The sequence below is a fragment of the Cotesia typhae genome, unplaced genomic scaffold (assembly GCF_013202065.1).
Source record: "Cotesia typhae breed Kobodo isofemale line unplaced genomic scaffold, CoteBio_Ctyphae contig_50, whole genome shotgun sequence".
Lineage (NCBI taxonomy): Eukaryota > Metazoa > Arthropoda > Insecta > Hymenoptera > Braconidae > Cotesia > Cotesia typhae.
In genome coordinates, this window is record NW_027423758.1 from 1,828,479 (window position 1) to 1,850,317 (window position 21,839).

The 21,839-nt window shown below is 29.2% G+C and overlaps 2 protein-coding genes across 7 annotated transcripts; one reads left to right on the plus strand and one right to left on the minus strand.

The window, feature by feature from the left end:
• Window positions 1–1,421: 1,421 nt before the first annotated feature.
• Clip-190 (Cytoplasmic linker protein 190) lies at window positions 1,422–15,131 on the minus strand. Of its 6 annotated transcripts, XM_074249738.1 has the most exons (15): window positions 14,967–15,131; window positions 14,735–14,827; window positions 14,463–14,580; window positions 11,353–11,415; window positions 11,093–11,245; window positions 9,862–10,038; window positions 9,425–9,623; window positions 9,116–9,332; window positions 8,790–8,834; window positions 7,712–7,852; window positions 7,449–7,613; window positions 7,262–7,282; window positions 6,757–6,913; window positions 2,649–5,972; window positions 1,422–2,150 (listed from the first exon to the last, which is right to left on the minus strand). In XM_074249738.1, the coding sequence occupies exons 3-15, from the start codon at window positions 14,569–14,571 to the stop codon at window positions 2,104–2,106; spliced, it is 4,818 nt and encodes a 1,605-aa protein (XP_074105839.1). In that variant the 5' UTR covers window positions 14,572–14,580; window positions 14,735–14,827; window positions 14,967–15,131; the 3' UTR covers window positions 1,422–2,103. The 6 variants fall into 6 exon arrangements, with proteins under 6 accessions (XP_074105839.1, XP_074105840.1, XP_074105838.1 ...); XM_074249739.1 differs by lacking the exon at window positions 14,735–14,827; XM_074249737.1 differs by having other exon boundaries at window positions 14,463–14,827.
• A 335-nt stretch (window positions 15,132–15,466) lies between these two features.
• LOC141531939 (uncharacterized) lies at window positions 15,467–21,760 on the plus strand. Its single transcript, XM_074250049.1, has 6 exons — window positions 15,467–15,650; window positions 15,712–15,826; window positions 16,445–18,442; window positions 19,962–19,981; window positions 20,045–20,192; window positions 20,621–21,760. The coding sequence occupies exons 1-6, from the start codon at window positions 15,588–15,590 to the stop codon at window positions 21,436–21,438; spliced, it is 3,162 nt and encodes a 1,053-aa protein (XP_074106150.1). The 5' UTR covers window positions 15,467–15,587; the 3' UTR covers window positions 21,439–21,760.
• Window positions 21,761–21,839: the final 79 nt, after the last annotated feature.

The window sequence follows — 21,839 nt, forward strand, 5'->3', positions numbered from 1 at the left end:
ATCTAGTCTGTGGCGGTGACTTTTCTCCTTTTCTCCATGAAAAAAAAGTCAGGATCGAAATTTCTTGGCTTACTATAGTTTGGGCTGATAAAATTTAATAATTTTAAGTGAATTAAATGTTATAATTGATTATAATTAATTAATATCAGTAAAATAGAGTATGACTTACTTTTATGATATATAATTTTGGAAAAAGGAGTACCATATAATTAAATAAAATTTTGCAACCTCGAAATACCATTCTGCTTACAGTAAACACAGTCGGTAGTCTGGCGCTCCGTTTACAACGGAATTTTTGAACGGAACTTGGCGCCAGATTCTACCGAATCTGTGGATGTGCAAAATTGAAAAAGGCAGAAAACTTGAACGCAGTGAAAAATTTGAAAGAAATTCGAACGCAGTGAAATAGAGAGAGGCAGTACAATTGTGAAGAAAAAATTTGTAAAAGGCAGTTCTTACTGCTGTACAATGTAACAAATCTATCTATCTATTAATTTTATAAAAATTTTATTTAGCTGAAGATATCAAAATTTTTCTCATAGGAATTTTTTTGTTGAAAAAAAATTTTGGATGAAAATTCATAAGTCGCACACCTAAAATTGTTTTTTTAGGTGTTAAGTAGATTAAAATAAATAATAGTTTAAAAAAAAAAAAAAAAACTAAAAATCACGCTTTACATAGAAAACCAAACTAAAAAATAGAAAATAAATTTGAATTAAAAATAGTGTAAAAAATTTTAATAAATATAAATTAATAATATTGTAAATAAGAAAAAAATGTATTTTATTTTTAAAAAAGCGTGGAGTGCTTTTTAAAATATTATCAAAATAATTATCCTTCTCATATCTGTCAATAAAATGTTTATAAAATATTGGCACAATGCACCACACGCTTTTTTTAAAATAAAAATACATTTTTTTCTTATTTACACTATTATTGATTTATATTTATTAAAATTTTTCAATTCTCTTTATATTATTTTTTTCGTGTCTGATCTAAATCTTTTTCTATGTCTTCAGCTAAGAAATAAATTTCTTGTCACAATAATGCTCATTTTTTTCAAAATAAATTTTTTCTTTTAATATATGAAGTATAGTTTCATCAATGTGATATTTGTTTGAAGACAATTAAGTTTAGAAACTGTACCTGATACTTAAACTTTTCCACTGTTGTAATTAAGTAAATATTAAATGGAGAATTTGTTGAACGTTTGCTATTTATTAATAAAATTGTGTTCATTCGAACAATTATGTTTTCTTCATTATTATATTTTCTTATATATTCTTCTTCTCATTGTCAACATACTTTTACATTGACACTGTAAAAAAAAAAAATTATATTACTGACTACTGCATGAAAAATAATATTTTTATAATTACAAATTTTATATCAATAATAATTGTACAAAAAATGTAAGCGAGTTCAGAGATAAAAATTTATTTATTAAACTTTTAGAATCAAATGACAATTTGTAAAATAATTACAAATGTTTGTGCAATTTTAAAGTCACTTTGAGCAGTAGATAAGTGCAATTTAAATATTTAAATGAACAATAAATATTTGCAGTTGAAAATAAGAATTGAATTTAAAAAATTTTTTTTGAATATTCTCAAAAATGATGATTGATGAATCAAAATATTTACACGACAACTGCAATAAATATTAAATATAATTAGGCAAGCAGTCGATATTATTATTTACATAAATACATAACTCTCATTTTGATAATATTTAATTCGCAATAAATTCGTCATCTAATATATGTACGTAAAAATATTCCGAGTCTCTACTCTTAAAGCGATCTACGCTTTTCTTCAACGGACAGTCTTAAAAGTGAAGAACGAAATCAATAATTTAATTCAATAATATTAAGCTAACAATTGCTACTATTAATAGTAATAAAATTAACAACTAATCGTAATCGTAACAAATTTGTTGAAACTATATCAGTACTTATCACTGAGGAAGACACTTGTATAGGAAGTTTTTAAAATTTTAATTTCCCGTACAAAAATATACTCTAAAAAATTTAACAAATTTTCTTCATCTAACCGGCAAGCAAACTAGTGATGAATATTTAATAACAAATTCTTGAGTATTTTGTTAAAATGTTTCCGCGTCATCGCACTCTGAAGTATCGTGCCCAAACACTAAAAAAAAAGATATCCAGTATTATAATTAACCATCCAAATATTAACAGTACAAAATATCGCGTTTCAGATGCCATAAGGGCGTATACCGGCAGAAGGTCCCAGTGAAAAGCCATAAGGACGTATAATAAAAATTCTATTTTTTTTTTTTAAGTCCAAAAAAATTTTTAGTTTGAAGAAAATTTTTTTTTTTACATTTCTTCACGTTTTATAAAAAAAAAACGTTGATTTCCAAAAAAAATTTTTTTACACGCCCTTATGGCATCTAAGGTGGGTCCCGGGAGCCATAAGGGCGTATAAAAAAATTTTTTTTTGGAAACCGACGTATTTTTTCATAAAACGTGAAGAAATGCAAAAAAAAATTTTTCTTCAAACTAAAAATTTTTTTGGACTTAGAAAAAAAAAATAGAATTTTTATTATACGCCCTTATGGTTCCCGGGTATAATTTTTATACGCCTTTATGACATCAGTAACGCGATATAAAGTTCAAGACTTACTCTCGCAATTCTCGCAGTAAGGCCTTTCAACAGAAGATTTCTTCGCTTTCTTAACAGGTTTCTCAACTTGAAAATCTTGCGCCTGTTTGGGACAATCCTCAGTTTCATGAAGATCAAACTGATCACAAATATCACAGAACATTCTCGGAGTAGCTGCTTTTTTATCTAGCGAGTACTTGCTGTAATCATCAGCTTCATTAGCGGGGACTCCCATCTCGAGAACTTGAACTTTGCTCAATAATTTTTCATTTTTCTGCTGCATATCTACAATAACAGAATTCAAAAAATCAATTTGCCCCTTAAAAGTCTCATTTTCTTCAATCAGCTGCGTCAATTCTCCGTTTTTACTTCCATTATTCTTAACATCCACCGATTTAACCTCCAAAGAATTCTTCTTGTTCTCCATTGCAGTCTCAAGTTCCTCCAAAGTGCGGCTCAATTTCGCGGACAGCGTCTTATTTTCCTTCTCCAGCGCCTTTTGATTCTCCTTCAGCGCCTCCGAGTCTTTTCTAACCTTACTGAGCTCCTCCGCCATACTTTTAGTGTGGTTAACAATTTCAGTTTCATTACTCGCCACCAGGTTCGTTAGTGTCTGTATCTTTCCCTCTTTATCTTTTAGCTCCTTTTCCAAAGCCACTTTCTCACCCAACAAACTCTGATTTTCCGCCTTTATAACCCCAACTTCGCTTTGTTTCTTCTCCAACTGACTTACTATAGTCTTCTCTCCGCTGACCAGCTGATCTTTGTCTTTCTTCATGCCCTCAATCAGCTTCTGAAGCTCAGCAACAACCGAGTCTCTACTACTAACCTCACTCTTCAAAGTGTCAACAACACTCTCCAGCTCTTGGCTTTTCTTCTTCGCCAAACTAACCTCTTCACCCGACGCTTCGAGCTCCACCTTAAGTTTTTCACCCAAAGCTTGCTTCTCCACCTGCAAACTCTCAAGCTCTCGCACCTTAACCTCAAATTCTCTTTTCAAACCCTCGCGCTCATTTTCAACCGCACTAATCTTTTCTTCCAAGCCTCTTTTGTCTCTCATAGTCTCCTCTAAATCCTTCAAGTACCTAATCTTTTCTTCTCCCGCCTTACCAACTAGCTCCCTCTCTCCGACCAATTCAGCTCTCAATTTATCGCACTCAGCAGCCCTAGACTCCAGTTCTTCCATTTTCCCTTCCAATTTTTGAGCTTTAGCCTTAGCTTCACTCAATTCTTCCTTAAGTCCCGTAACCGACTGATCCATAACCTCCAAAGATTTCTTCAGCTCTCCATTGCTCGACTCCAACTGCCCTACCTTCTCCCTCATCAAAGTTACCTCCAGGGAAGTATCAGCATCCTTAGAATTCACCAGCGCCAACTGCGCAAGGCTCTCCTTGTACTTAACACCAAGTTCTTGAACCACCGCGCTCATTTCTTCTTTCTCTTTCTTCAATTCTTCAATCCTAACCTCCAAACTCTTGATCTGACGATCTCTTTCTTCACTCAGAGTCTCCAAACGACTTTTAGAAGCTATTTCTTCCTCCAGTTTCTGCTTAAAATCTCCCAGTGTCTTTTCAACCACCTCCTTTTCTCCCAACAATTTCTCCCCACTCTCTTTCAAGCTTCCAGCCTCCTCCTCCAACTTCTTAACCTTCTGTTCCAGCTCTTCAGAGTAGTTCTTAAACTCCTTTGACTTTTCTTCACTCTCGCAAGACAATTCCAAAAATTTATCGCTCAAACCCGCCAAGTTTTCTTCAGCAGCTTTCAATTTTACACTCAAATCCTCAATAGCAAGCTGCTTAGTTCTAACTTCCTCCGCCAGAGTTTCTTTAGCTCCGCTCAATTCCGCTTCTTTAGCCTTAAAAACAGCCAGTTCCTTGCTCAACTCTTCCCTGGCCTTAACCAGCCCATCAAGCTGATCTCTGATCTCTCCAGTTTCATTCTTCAGCTGCTCCACTACCTGGTTCGCAGCTTTGAGTTCTTCTTCAGCGCGATTAAACTTAGCTTCTGAAGAAGTAGACAAGTTCTCCAGCTCAAACACCCGCTCGCGCAGCTGGTCCAGCTCCTTTTCCTTCAGCCTCAAGTCCTCGTTGTACTTAATCAACTGCTCAGAAGAATCCGCCGATGAACTTATCACACTAGATATCTCGGCTTCTAGTTTGCTCTTCTGCTCAACCAACTGCGAAATTTTTTCTTCAGAATGCACGAGCTTCTGGTTAACCTCCGCAATGTTCACTTCGTACATCCTGAGCTCGCTCTCCAAGTTAGTCTTCGTCTGCTCAGACAAAGTGATCGCGTCCTTCAACTCTGACGTTTTTTCCAGCAGACTATTGATCTCTTCATCCTTGCTTGCAAGTAAACGTTTCAGTTTCGCGATCTCGTGCTCCAAATTAGCAATCCTTGATGACTTAAGCGCTACATCCGCGTTTATTTCCGTGATAAATCGAGTCTTTTCCTCCAACTTGCTCTCAAAACTGTCGATAAGTTGCTTTATCTCCGCGTCTTTCGACTTCTGGAGCTCAACCAACTCCGCTTGCTTCATCTTCAAGTCTTCGTTGAGCTTCTCTAGTTGAGCTGAGTAGGCAGTAGAAGTAGCTTTAAGACTAGCTAAAGATTCTTCCAGCTTGTTTTTCTCTTCGATAATCACTTTAGTTTCATTTCCGCTGTTAATCTGCAGACTCTCGATCTGTCTTTTCAGCTCCTGATTCATTTCTTCAGCAGCTTTGAGCTTTTTGGTCAGTTCTTCAAGTTCCTCCAAAGCTACCTTCAGCTTACTACCTTCTTCATGAGCTTTGAGCTTAAGTTCTTCAATTTGCTGATCTTTGCTCAGTAATTGTTCATTTAACTTCTCAGTCAATTTATTTATTTGTTCCTCATTTTCTACTCGAAGTTGAGCCAACGCTTTCTGCTTTTCCGCATTCTGAACAGTTTCTTCTTCAAGCTCTCTGCTCTTAGTCTTGATAAGACTGTCCTTGTCTTCAATAACTTTCTCGTATTTTTCCACAAGAGCGTCTCGCTCCTTTTTGCTGTCTTTGATGATCTCCTCAATTTTTTCCTTCAGCTTCTCAATCTCCTGCTTCAATGCCTCGTTACCTTGATCCTTTTCCTTCGAAACCTCGTCCAGCAGCTTCGTCTTCTCCTCCAAAGTCTTTTTCAGCTCGTCGTAAGCCTTTTGGTTATTAACCTCTTGGTCTTTTGTCTTAACATTTTCTTGTTCACCTTCATTTAATTTAACCTGCAGCTCAATTATTTTTTTCTCCTGGGCTTTTATTTGGTCATTACGCTCAAATATTTGCTTTTCTAAAGTTATTTTAGCTTCCTCCAGACACCAGTTGCGGTTTTGTAATTCTGAAAAATAAATTTTAGATTTTAGATATTTTTATAAAAAATTATTGACTAAAATTGATACTTTTTTATGAAAATAAAATTAGAAGACATCTGAAAATTTATATGATTTTTTTTCTTAAAAAAAATTATTACAAAATAATAAAAATTAAAAGTTTACTTATAAAAAACTTGAGAAACTATTAATGAAATTAAAAAAAAAATTTTTTTTTAGTTTTAATTTAATTAATGAAGAAAATCAAAAAATTTTTTAACTTCTGCATTTTTCATGAAAAAGATACTAAACCGTCGACTAAACAATCCCATAATAATCCCATAATAAAATTGAGATGAAATGTATGTGACATCAAACTATTCGTAACGTGATTGGTCGAATATATCATGAGCATGAAAATATATGCAAACGCTATAGTAAGGCGCGTGCTTGCGCGCGCAAATTCAAATTCTAGTCAGAAAACGGTATATCATCATTTTAAGAAAAAAAATTGTACCACTCAATGAAATAGTCTTTTTTAAATAATACATATTTTTTGAAGACATAAACTATAATTTTTGTATTAAATTTTAGAGTCTAACTACACCTCCAAATTTTCGAAGCGGTACCTAGAATTTGAACAAGCTAGGGCCGTATAATTTTAACAGTACTTTTACTTCTAACACTTATGAACTTAAAAAACTTAAACGGGGCCATTTTAATATCAATTAAAAAGTCTCTTCAGAAAAAACGCATTTTTAACCTTTTAAGCGCGTATAATCTCTCAACAAATAGTTTGGAATTAACAGTTACCTAAAAACTCTGTCTTTTCATGCCGTAATTTAGCAAGCTCATCTTCAACTTCAAGTAGATGGGTATGTTCTTTTTCAAGCTGGATCACTCGTTCTCGCTCCTTTGTCAATTGACTCTCCAACTCGTTTATTTTAGTCTCGTTGTGAGTATTAATTACCTGCAGAACATCAAATTAAATCAGTAAAATTGTTTGAAAAATTTCAGACAAATTGTTAATACACATGAAACAAAATTTATTGTTAATAATTATTAATTACACACGTTTTAATAAATAAAAAAAAAAAAAAAAAATTTTAATAGATAAAGATAGTCCTTATTAAAATAATCTGACAAATTAGTCCACTCAAAAAATTCCTAATCTCAAGGCATTATTAATAGTTTACTAAACTTAAAATAGACAAACTCGCAGATGCTTTGAAATGAAAGTGTATTAGTAGAGATTAAAAGTATTTTTTACAAGAGTGCAAGCGGTGCAAAAAATAACTAGATAAAAATTATTACTTACATCAATTTCAGCTCTCTCTGTCTGAAAAGTGAATAAAAACGATAGAATGTGTAGTGGTCGTTAGCAAAAGCTCTTAAAATTTCTAAATTTTAAATCATTCCATCACCAGAATAAAAAGCTTCATAATGATAAGAATTATAAATTTAAATTTAATCGAAGATAAAAATAAAAATAAATATTTAGGCACCTGGATGTCTTCTTTGTTGACTGACTCTTCCTCAAAACGAAACAATAAATCTTCGCTTTTTTGTTTCTCTTCTTCCAGCTGCGCAAATAGCTGGCTCTTTTCTTCCAACAGCTTTTCGAGCGCTGACTGTGCCTCCAAAACTGCTTTCTCCATATCTTCTCGATACTACAGATATATAATAATTCAAGGTCACTTATTAATTTAGGCTTATAAATAATTCAATTGAACTTGAGAGATTTTATATGAAGACAAACTAAAACTACCTTATCATATTCTTTTTGGAGCTTTAATATCTTTTGCTCCGCGTGGTCGGCTTGAGTTGCTGCTTTCGTTATTCGTTCGCGTTCAAGATCTCTTTCTTTTCTTAACATTTCTATTTCTTGTTGCTTCTCCTTCAACATCTCCTGCAAATCAATCATTCTTTTCAAGGTCATCAACAATAAAACGGATTAATAAATCAACTTTATAAAAATAAACTACGATAACTAATACTTCAGGCTGTCATGTTGTAAAAAATTGTCTGGGTGAAAATTTTATCAATGCAACAAAACTCAAACTTTTAAATTTTTTTTTTATCATTCTATAAACTTAAAAATTGAATTTTTGGCTTAAATATTAAAGATAAAAAAAAACTTTAAAAATTATTTGATAGATTATGAAATTCTCTACAAAAAATTTCTCTTACTATTTTTTTTTATCTTCTATCCTTTTAGACAAAAATAATTGAACTGAATTTCTGACTGAAGGATAGAAGATAAAAAAAAAAAAATAGTAAGAGAAATTTTTTGTAGAGAATTTCATCATCTATCAAATAATTTTAAAATTTTTTTTTTATCACTAATATTTAAGCCAGAAACTCAATTTTTAACTCCATAGAATGATAAAAAAAAAAAATTAGACGTATAAACAATCAGAAATTCAGTTCAATTATTTTTGTCTAAATTGAGATTAATTGCGTACGTAGGAATGAACTGATTTAAAAAATTGAAATTTAAATCATACCAACGTAATTCAAGACGCTATTTTCATACAAAAAATTTTTTACATCATACAAGCTTTGCTTAATTTACAACTAATTGTTTACAACTAATTGTCGATATAATTAATAAGGAAATAGGAATAAAATCTTTATTCAAAAATACATAACTGTTATTTATAATTAACAATTAATAACAAACAAAAATCAACAACTTTATTGTAAGCAATTTGTACAAACAATTAATAACTAAAACTAAATCGCTTAAAATCTAAAAATCTAAATACTTTATTTAAAAAAAAATAAAATTTATATATTTAAGTACAATAAATATATCTAACTGTTAATTCATTAGTAAATCTCACCTGCAATGAGCTTCTGGCAGGTGTCGTAGTGCGCAAGCCAGCTTTCTGCAATATCAAATGTTAAAAAATACTTTGGCCATGCAGCGAGTCTAGACTTCATGCATTAAAACTAGTATCACGGTTTCTCATATATATATATATATATATATATATATATATATATATATATATATATATATATATATATATATATATATATATATTAAAAAAAAAAAAAAAAAAACCGTTTCAAATTTACAAACATCAGCAGGACGTTTATGTAAGTTTGAAAAGACAATTATCAAGGATGTATTTGAGTAGGATCACTCAGAAGTCGCGAATCTTACCCTGGTGGCTCCACGGGTCGCAGTACTGGCAGTGGTGCTTGCCAGACTCGACAACGACGTCAGGGATTCTCTGGAGCTGGTTTTTCTAAGCGAGGAGTTAAGAGCAGCTCCACTGGGCTTGTGGACCACGCAAATAGACGGTCTTTTACTGGACGGCGACCTTGATACTTTGTGCAAGGGTGCAAAGAGCCCATGCTTAAAACGACATTCAAAGTACCTAGTTGGTTAGTTAATATAATTTATTATTATTTAGATTAATTTATTTTTCTAGCAGCGTTTACTCTAAAAAATCAGATGGTAATTGGAGACCTTTTATCAGCGACAGAACCGTCATTTTTTCCCACTGGATCGTCCAATTCGACTCCACACCACTCGCCAGCCGCAAATTCAGTCTCACCGACGAACCTCAGGACTCCTGTCTTGCTACCTTGACTTGAAGAAACGATAACACGATCTCCAATTTTTAAATCGCGTTGCGATACTGATGATAAACTGGTCATCGAGGCATCTAGATGAAATTTATCTTAACATTACACACATTGAAAATTACAGTTTAGGTACATGTGTTTTATTTTGTGCTCTCTTTAATAGTTTATTTTTTTATTAGTAACAAAACAAAAAGCTTTAAAAAAAACTCTGAAAGATAATTCGGTTAGGAGTAAACTACAACTACGGAAAATACATGTAAGCTGTGCAGGTAGAGGTCCTATCTATTTATGGACGACGGTAATAGTAGCGGTATTTACTTAGAGACGGTGAAATAGATTTGTTGAGATGGCTGTCAGGACTCGCTGGACTCTTTATTCTCGGTGATACTGCGTCCACCAGTGGGAAACGGGTCAGCCGAGTCAAACGCGAGAAGATTCCGTGCTTTGGGGCGCATTGGAAGTAACGCGCTCCCGCTACTGATCCGTCATTTTTTCCTGAAAATAAGTTAAGTTATTAAATTGATAATTCAAAATATTTTTAAAGAATTTTACTGAAATCAGAAGACATTTAACAATTTTTTTTTTTTATAAAAAATCAATTTTTTTTTTTTAAATTAACACTTGTACTTTTAATTTCATCAAAATTAATTTAGCAAATATTTGATAATTTTAAGAATTTTTTTAACTAATAAAAAATTATAAAAAAAAAATTTACATGTAGAAATTTTAAAAAATTAAAAATGCAATTTTTCAAAAATAATTTTTTGGAACAAATTTATTTGTTAAAAAAAAAAATAATCAAGTGACTGCTAACTTTAATGTCATTTTTATTTCATTTCTAGATGTGGAATTTTTTTGATAAAATTTTTCATTGTAATTTAATTGTTATAAAAATAAAAAAAATTGATAGATGTCTGTTTACTTCAGGATCATTGAAAAGAATTAGAGAGTTATAAAAAATGATACTGAAGTTAGCTGACAACTGTCAATTTGTTTGAATTTTATAATAAATCAATTACAAAAAAAAAATGCTTCGAAAAAATTTTTTTTGAATTTTTTTTTCATAATAATTTCATTGCTATAAAATTCTAAAAAAATTTCTAATGTCAGTATCTTTTATAAAAATTGAATTAATTTTTTTTTAGATTATTTTTTTGCAGTACTTGTTCAAATATAATTTTTGACAACAAACGAATCAATCAAAAATTAATTAAATAAAAAAAAAAAAAAAAAAAAAAAAAAAATTTCTTTAGTTGTAATTTCATTAAATTAAAAAATACATTGACAAAAAAATTACTGATAATTGTTCATTATTAGCATTCAAAAATAATTTAGCAAGTTTTGAAATTTATTTCGGCATTTTAAATCAGAGTTAAGGTAAAATTTTTTTATTACATAATTGACATGCTGATAAAAAACAAGTGTTTTTTTTTTTCTAATTAAATTTTTAAAATTGTCAAAATTTTTTTTTTTTTTTGTTTAAAACTACACTCCTGATTATATTTCAGAACAACACTGTCCGCAAATAAATTTTTTTTTTTTAAATTACCAATAGGATCATCCAAAACAACACCAGCCCATTCTCCAGGAGCAAACTGAGTCTCGCCAATGTAGGCAATAGATCCTGGCTTGGATCCGCCGACCCATACTCGATCCCCAATTATAAAACTGTCGGTATCTTCCGTCAACACGACACTCGTATCTAAAAAAAAATTTTTTTTAATTAAGAATTACACATTAAATAAAAATATAAATAATTTTTAATAAAAAAAATCTATTTTAATTTTCAGATAAAATCGTGCGTCCTACCTGATCCACGACGTAGCGCATCAGTTCTACGGATCGGATTTTCATAAATCGGCTCCATTGAATCTAGCATGCAAACAGGACAACAAAGTTGTGGTATGAAAGCAACTTGTAACTTAAAAGCCAAATGATCAGTCAACAGTATAAAATATAAATGAAGATTATTTATAAGTTAGTGATTTAAACAAGGTAGAATAGAAATAGAGGTAGGGATTTGATTTAAAGCTTCCAATTAACTCTCTTTAGTGTTAAATGAACCGGTGACATGTTATTTCCTTGATAATTAGATTATCGAGGAACATAATTATCTTATCTGAGTATTACTACCGGAAGTTTAGTTATAATCACTCACCAATCTGTTTTGGTCTTATGATCTTGTAAGAGCATTATGTGGGATTATATAAATACTTTATGACGTTATTTTTTTAATTTTTTAGGAAGTCGGGCTAGGCTTGAGACGTAAATTATTATAATTGTATTGTAAAACCCGGTGATTTAATTTTGTCAATGATTTATGTTTTTGAATAATTAAATCTCGAAGTAGAATTGGTCACTGGTGTTTAATTATTTATTTTGTGTGACGGTAACATTTTTAGCGTGGGTGACACATATGACATCCGTAGTTAAATGTTATGATCATGAGATCGAGATCGGTTGCTCGATTAGTAATTGCATTAATGAATATTCGTACGTGGGTGTGGTTATAACAAGATCTTTATGTGTTGTAAATACTAATACTAATGCTAATTTTTATGTTTATGTTGTTTTGCTGGAGTGTGCTTGATGTTGTGGGGATTTAGAGCTAGTTTGCGTGGGTAGAACCTTGTCTTTACTCATGTTTGTTGTGGATAACAAGATGGAAAGCTGATTACTCTAACAAAGAATTCTCTGTTGCTCGAGTTAACGGAAACTCATGCAGTTTATTTTGCTGTGACTTTAACTTGTCATTTTGCAAATCATTAATTATTATTGAGTAAATTTCTTTAGATAATATTCTGATTATTTTCATTTTAATTATTCATTAGTTAGTTTTTGTTGAAGAAAATTATTTTATATTTTATCATGTATAATTTAATTATATTATCTGATAATTTTTATTAATAATAAATTTTTTTTAATTGTAAAAAATTATTATTAAGTTTAGAAAAAATTTTTGAAGATTAAATTATTGAAATTATTTTTTCTATAATTAATTTTCAAAAATTTATTTTTTAAAATACGAATACTTTTTCATTTTTTTTTTTAACATTATTTAACATACAATTTTTTATTCATAAAAAATGACCAAATATATTGAAATAAAGTTTTTAACTAGAGTTTTAATCAATGATACAAAGAAGAAAACTTGTGAAAAAAATAATAATGAGTATTGTTTACGTTTTCAAAAACACACAAGTCCAAAAATAATATAAAATGTCCTTGTTATTTATTTATTTGTGATGTTTTGTATATAATACAACTGGTTTCAATGGTGAATACCATTTATGGGAGGCGCGGGTTCACCGAGAATTCTTATAATTTTTTTAGTCTTGCGAAATAAGGTATTACGTCAACGTAGAATAATCATTAACATTACACACGTACAATAATATAAGCCACAAATTACTCAGTGTGTCTAATTGCTATAAATAACGCGTACACGAATTTACCTCTTTTTGAGCCATTATAATTGAAAGCTCATTAACATCAATTAAACATTAATTACATCAATTCCATGTATTTAGAATCTTAAAATGATTAATCCTACACCTCGATTATTATTATCATCTAATAAATTTTATTTTGTATTATCAAACATCGAACTTATCGTGTACTTGTCATTATGACATTTCAATAAATATTTATTATTTTAACAAATATTATTATTTATTTAACGTAAAATTATTTCGTTGATCAAATACTATTATTGGTATATATAAAGCAATAACAATTAATGACATCACGTGAGTAATTTATTTTTTTTTTTTTTATAGTACGAAGGTTTCACGATTTCACTTAAATTAAAACTAATAAGGTATGATACGTGTTCTAGATTTTGATTTATATTTTTTTTTTTTTTTTTACATAAAGTAATGAATTTATTAATTTTTCTCCATAATTTCTAGTTTGGAAAATTTTTCTCGTAAATTAGTAATTAATTTTAAATAATAAACTTTTTAGAAAAATTATTGTAATTTTTTTTTAACGTAAACTAGAAACTAAAAAATTTCAAACTTTCTTAAAAAAAAATCACGTAATTTTCAATATTTAATTTTAAAAAATTCTTACTCAATACAAGCTTTAAAAATGTATAAATATAATTTGTGTAACTTAAATAACAATAATTATTAACTAATTTCTTAATAACAATTTTTTTCTTATCAATTTAATTTAAAAAAATTCCAAAAATAATTAAATAAAAATTAAAAACTTTTTTTACAAAACTGTCAATAAATTGAAAAATTCAATTCAAAAAATTTCTTACAAAAATTATCATTAATTATTTAAAAAAAATTTTGATCATCAAAAATTCAATAATTAATTACAAAAACATAGTAAAAATTATTAATAATTTTTCCACACAATTTAATATGAAATAAAACCCTCACTAGTATCAAAATTAAAATTTAAAAACCATGAAACGATGGGTTTAAATCCTCCGTATCACTTTTAAATATTTATCGGATAAATATCAAAATATAATCAATAATAAAAATATAGTACAAGTAAAAATAAATATACCGGTAGATAAAAATTCGTTTCCACTGTAGGCGTACTATCAGTACAGTAACTGAGACAAGATCGTAACGTTGAGTAAGAGCAGTGAGTCTGGCCGGGTCCAGCATAACGCGAGTCCAGACTCTTGTCTTAATATTCTCCAAGAAGGGGTAACTCCTTATAGAGAGGGCTTTATTATTGTATACTTACCCATCACAATAATATTACAACTACATCAACAGTATAAATCGTATACTCCAAAACATTCAAGTATATACTTTGTCCAAAGTAAATGCTGTGACGTTCGCATGTCGGTTTATTTACAAAACACTCCAATTCAGCAATTGCTTAGTGCAATTAAACAATTAAATCAGCCTCTAAAAAAATCAAACATTCATAATAAATTCATTACTCACTCATAGAAGATCTAGGCGACGGAGACGGTACCGCTGGTTTAGGTGGACCCGTACAGCACGGTCGTCCTATTTTCGAAGGCTGTCTTAGTCCAGATGCTTTTTCCGACATTATTTATTTCTATAAATTGTAATAAACAAACAAAACACTTTTTTTTTTTTAACAACACTTTACACTGCTATGAACAACAGACACCAGTGATCAAGGTTGTGAAATAAAATATCATCTTATATTATTTTACTTGTTATATATTATTAGAATTAGATTGCGTTACCTTGAAACAAAACACTAAAATATGTTATGTTGTGTGTTAAATATCGAAAAAATGTCCACTGGTATTTAGATTTATTTTTAACACTCAATATGTCTGTAATTAAAAAAAAAAAAATTTCATTGAAACTCTGATTATTATTACAACTGTAATTTATTATTAATTATTATTTTTAAATTATGCTTTTATTAGGGTTAAGTGTTGTTGGTTAGGGTTATTGTTGATAAATTCTTACCGTTTATAACAATTTATAATTGTTTTTTTATTTGGCTATTTTTTAAGCAAAATTAACTGGTGAAAATTTTAATTATTTCTTCCTAGCTATCACTTTCGGAAAAAGGCACAAAGGTTATCTTTAATTCCATTTATAAGTCAACTTTAGAGCTTTTTATAATTCGTAATAAGATAATTATAATCATTATAGTAAATCATACATACATTCATGAAATATGATGCAGAAAAAAACAGCGAGCTGCTCTATCGGGAAAGCGGACAGCTGTTTTATAGATGGCGCTGCCGAAAAATTAAAAAATGTAATTTTAAGATTTGTACTAGGATCTTGTCTAGAGTATATATAACCTAACTATACAGACAGTATATGTATTTCTGCACCTATAAAGTAAGGTGTAATATTATATATATATATATATATATATATATATATATATATATATATATATATACTTTTTATTCATGATTATTCATGACCTGAGATATTTGTTTACTAAATTAAAGAACATTTTTTCAAACTCGAAATATCTAAAAGTGCCATTCATGCAAGTGAAATCTGGTATAAGTATATATAATAATTGAATAAAATTTTTAAAAAGCTCTTGTAAATATAATAAACAAAAATATGGATGTTGTTAATGACATATCGTTCGAAAAAGTATTTAAAATTGAAAAACATGATCCGGAGGTGAGGTTATGTTAATAATTATCAAAATATTATTATTTTTAAAGTAATTATCTACTTTTAGGACTCAGAAATTAATAATGTTACGGAGGAACATAATTATCCTGACGAATCGAACAATATGAGTGCTCCAGAAAGTGTTTTTATAAATATTGATCTTCCTGTCAGCATAAAATCAGGTATAGATTATTCATTAAAATATTTTTTAATTATTTATTATTACAATTATTATTGCAGAATAATTATTATTATTGTAACGTTCCAGTCAAATTCAGGGGCAAGACTTAATTTTGGTAAAATTTAAATGAAAATGAAGTTGGCCGACATTTCAAAATTTTTTTTTTTTTAAATTTCACTTAAACAATTAAAAAAAATTTTCACATGTAAAAAACTTGAAAAACTATAAGTGCAATTTTTTTATAAATATCTTTTTAATTGAAATTTAATTAATAAAAAAAATCAAAAATTTTTAGACGACCACTAACTTGAGTGTCATAAATTTAATTGGTAAAAATTTTACCAAATAAAAATTTATTTAAAATTTTTAATGACCCTGGGAGTGATTTGTTACTTTGCATCAGCAAAGTAACGAAAATTTCCAATGATAAGAGAGTCACCGGGTTGTAGTCTAAAGGTGGGCCTGTCTAATGACAGGCTCATCTGGGATCTATTGATATCCTTATGAGGCCAAACCTAGATTTAAATTATTTAAAATTAATGACCCAAAATTTGCGAACTTAACATTTTAATAAATTTTTTTAATGATAAAATATTAAATTTTCCTATTAACATTATAGAGGAACCTGATAATGAAGAAGCTGCGGACCCTCTGGCAGGAGTTACCGAAACGCATTCTGAGGAATTACCGACGGGTTCAGACTTGAAAGGATTATTAGACAGCAATTTCACTAATTGTTCTCTAGATAACAATCAGTATACATTGATTGCTAATGAAAATTTAATTTTAATAAAAAATGAATACGACAGCTCACCTGAGGTAAATAGTAATGTCAAAGAAACTAATGTAAAATCATCAAAGAGGCCAAAAATTACTCAGAAAAAGGAAAGACAGTCTCGTAGTAAAAAGAAAAGAAATTCAAAACCTGCAAAAAAGAAAGCTAAACTTTTGAAATGCGACAGGTGTCCTGCTCTATTTGACTACAATAGTAACCTTGAAAGACATAGGCGAACTCACTCGCCGCAAAAACCGTACACTTGCGACATTTGTGGAACAAAATTTGCTTGGAAACGTAATTTAAAAGGTCATATATTTTTACATTCTGGAGAGCGACCTTTCAAATGTAAGACATGCTTGAAAACATTCAACAATAAAAATACACTGGAAAGACATATGATTATTCACTTGGGTGTTAAACCACACAAATGCAAAATGTGTCCAGCAGGATTCGATTCTAAAAGCAATTTAACGAGACACATTCGCTCTCATACAGGTGAAAAACCATTCAAATGTGAAATCTGTTTGGCAAAGTTTACAGAGAAGCGGAATTTGCAGAACCATTTACTAATTCATTCAGGAGAGAAACCATGGCAGTGTAATGCCTGTCCATTAAGATTTAGTCAGAAAGCTTACTTGAGAAAGCACCAAATGTACCACATAAATAAAAACGTTCTGGAATGCGACGTCTGTTCGATGACATTCGAAACGAAACGCAGTCTATCCAGGCATATGACGATTCACGCAACCGACAGGAAGTTTGAATGTGATATGTGTTTGGCAAGATTCATTAAAAAACGTGAACTGACCAATCATATAATGGTTCACACAGGGGAAAAGCCATGGCATTGTGAGATTTGCCCAGCACAATTTAGTCAGAAGTTGTACTTGAAAAACCATAAAATTGTTCATGCAGATCAATTACCGTTTGAATGTGAGACTTGTTCCGAAAGATTTGATACGGAAAGCAATCTTTCAGAGCACAAAAAGTCGCATTCGAAAAATTTATGGCAATGTACAATTTGTAATAAAAAATTTACCTGGAAACATCATCTAGAGAAACACCTGCTAACACATACCAGGGCGCGACGTTACAGGTGTCCAACGTGTCCAGCAGCGTTTGGTTCTAACAGTAATCTCACTAGACATATTCGCTCTCATACGGGCGAGAAACCATTTCAATGTGAAATTTGCGAAGCAAGATTTAGTGAAAAACGTAATCTTCAAAATCATGTTAATACCCATACAGGAGAAAAGCCGTGGCAGTGTGACAACTGTCCAGCGAAATTTGGATCCAGGTCCACGTTGACCAAGCACAAACAGCTGCATAAGCAACCACTTTTATTTTCGTGTGATCACTGCTCGCAGAAATTTATTTCAAAACGAAAGCTCATCAAACATATATTAACCCATGCGGACAATTGGCCATTTCAATGTGAAATTTGTTCAGCAAGATTCACCGGGAAACGGAGTATGTATTTTCACTCTCTGATTCACACAGGTGAAAAACCGTGGGAGTGTGAAATTTGTTTTGCTAAATTTGCTCAAAAAGCTTATTTAACAAGGCATAAACTTACTCATATAAATTTGCTATCATATAAGTGTCCTCACTGTTCAGAGCGATTTCATTCGGTAGAAAATCTTAATGAACATATACCAATTCACATGGCTCCTAAAATGGTTATACAGTGTGATTTATGTTCAGCAACGTTTCGCGAAATACGGAATTTGAACAGTCATATGGTACTTCATTCTCAAGGAGAAGAGCCTTGGATATGTGAAATTTGTTCAATAAGTTTTAGATGGAAGTTTGATTTAGATAAACATAAACTTGATCATTGTTAGTGAAAATCAGCCAGATAAATTATGCTGTCGGGACAAATTAACTTTATTTATTAAAATTATTATAATTAACGTAACTGCTTTGTTTAAGAAAAAATGTTTAAGCATTATATTAATAAAAAACAAAATGCAATTTACCAAAAAAAAAATTTTATTAGTTTCCTTTATTTAATATTCAGAGGAAAAACTGTAGGATATTAATTTTTTAAATGAATTATTAAAAAATAATCTATGTACATAATTTTTTTTTTATTTATATTTATTTATTTATAAGTCGCTATATATCTACCAAGGTTTTTAGCAACTACTGTACGATTAAATTCGATGAGTTATTTACGTTTACAATTTTATTAAGAGACTCGATTTGCTAACAATAACACTGAAATTGGCCGACAGTAAAAATTTTTTTAAAATTTTATAACAATTAAATTATTAATAGAAAAAAAATTAATTAAAAAATTCCACGTGTGAAATTTAATAAAAACTATAAGTAGAAATTTTTAAAATCATAATTTTATTTAAAAAAAAAATCTTTTCTGAAAAACTATTTTTAAAAAATTGCATTTATAATTTTTTTAAATTTCTAAATGTCAATTTTTTTTTTTTTTAATTTATTTTTGTCATAATTTATTTGTTAAAAAATTCTAAAAATTAATAAATATCTGCTAGTGTAATTCTCATGTTATTGACTTGATAAGTCTATATTACTTTTTACTAGAAATTTGAATAGCGCGCTTTAATTTTGACCAATAAGGAATCAGATTTCATTTTTTTGCGAGTTTTGATTATTGACTAAAAAATTGAAAAAATTGTAATGTCTGTCAACTTCAGGGTTATAATTTGTGAAAATTAATTTAGCAGATATTTGATAATTTTTAGAATTTTTGTTAACAAATAAATTATGGGAAAAAAAATAAGAAAAAAAAATTGACATCTAGAAATTTTAAAAAATAAAAAATGCAATTTTTTATAATAAATTTAATTGTTAAATAAAATTAAAAATTGGTCAGGTGACAGCTAACTTTAATGTCATTTATAATTTTTTTATAATACTAAAGTTAGCCGTCAGCTATCAATTTAAAAAATTTTAATAACAAATCAATTACAATAAAAAAATGCTTCTAAAAATTTTCACTTGTAATTTTTATTAATTTTCACATGTGGAATTTTTTAATTAAATTTTTTTTATAAAATTTTAAAATAATTTTTAATTATTATTATTTATTTTTTTTTAATTTATCTCATGTTGGTATAATTGAATTCTTCTGATATAATTCTCAGGTAACTACAAATGTGCAAATGTGAGTTCAGCTGTTTATTTACAAAGTGAAAGTAAAAAAAAAGTCATATGATGATGAAGTCGCAGGGACCAGTTATTTATATAAACACAATTTACACATACTTGTTGATTATCATCAAAAAATTATTATAAATAAAATAAAGCTAAACTCATCGAAAGGTGTATATGAAAATGGATATTTTAAATAATTTTTCTTTCGAAAAATCTGGATTTACAGCTGAAAAAGAGAATCCTGAGGTAATGAGGTTATGTTATTTTAATAAATTTTTTTTTGACATACGTATTAAAATTTTACTTCAGGAATATGGAGTCGACGATCTGGAAAATGATTTTACATACCACTATTCTCAATTAAAAAATATTTCGGACCCCTTAGGGAGTAATTCTAAAATAGAGGCTCCTGACAATCTTTCAGATAATGAAAATACATATTTTGAATTAACATCTGGTATGAGCCACATATTCATTTTTATTTAAAAAAAAAAAAAAAAAAAAGCAATTAAATATGACATTGAAGTTGAGAGACATCTGATAATTTTTAGAATTTTTGTTAACAAATAAATTATAAGAAAAAAATAAGAAAAAAAAATTGACATCTAAAAATTAAAAAAAATTAAAAATGCAATTTTTTGATAATAAATTAAATTGTTAAATAAAATTAAAAATTGGTCGGGTGACAGCTAACTTTAATATCATTTATAATTTTTTTATAATACTGAAGTTAGCTGTCAGCTGTCAATTTAACAAATTTTAATAACAAATCAATTACAATATAAAAAAAATGCTTCTAAAAATTTTCATAATTAAATTAGTGTTAAATACATTATAGAGCATTAAGATATTTTTTTTAAATAATTCATATTTTTATTTATTTAGATACAAAAAATGAAAATTCAACTTTGGGTGATTTATCGAATTCCGCAGATAATGATTTAGATGATGATGATGATGTTATAATTGAAATGGAGTATTTTAATTCAACAAAAGAGATACACAGCAATAAAAATCCTATTTACGTTGAACATGAAAAGTATTCAGATTTTAATGATAAAAAAAAGCTACCGTCAATAAAAAATGGGCCTAGTAAATCTTCAGACGTTTCTAGTGATATAAAAATATTAGACGTAAGATCTCTGAGTGAACTGGACAATAATTGGTCGCAAAATGAAGAAAATACTCAAGAAGATATTGATTTAATTGAAGACAATGATTGTAAAATAGAGTTTGTAAGGACTAATTGTGTAAATGCACCTTTTCAAACTCTCAGAGCAGGAGAGCCGTGGACTTGTGGTATCTGTTTTTCGGAATTCGGTGACATTTCTCAAATGTTAAAGCACATGCGGACCCACAAAGGTGATAAACTTTTTGAATGTAGCACATGTTTTGAAAGGTTCTCGAATAAAAGAGATTTAACCAATCACATGCATACTCATACTAATGAGGCCTATAGGTGTTATATCTGTTCATTGACTTTCAATAAAAAATTTAATTACAATAATCATATGCGACTTCATAATACGGAGAAACAACCTTATCGATGTGATGTCTGCTCGATAAGATTTTCTGAACGACGTCATTTAACCAGTCATTTAAGAATTCATACTGATGATAAACTATTCCAGTGCGAAGTTTGCAAGTTGAAATTCAAGTGGAAATATCTTTTAACCCGACACCGGCGAATTCATCCAGAGTAAAAGGGTTGATCTAATTTTTTAAATAAGACATTTAATGCATTTACAAGTGCTTAGTGGATTTAAGGAGTTACATGGGTTTCACGGCTTCAAAAAATCGATTTTTTTAGGGCTTGCCTCGGATAAAATTTTAGTAATCTATTTTTAAATATGTATCTTCAAGGCAGTAAAAAGTTTGAATTAGATACATGAAAAGAAAAAAATGGATACACTGGATATCATCCCAGATTATACTCAGTGATATCTGTGGTGAAAAAAATTTTCAGATAGTAGCTAGTATAATCCAGATTATACAGGGTAATATCTGGATTATACTCATTGTAATCTGGATTATACTTATTGTAATCCAAATTATACTGTATGATATTCTGGATTATACTCATTATAATCTGGATTATACTAGC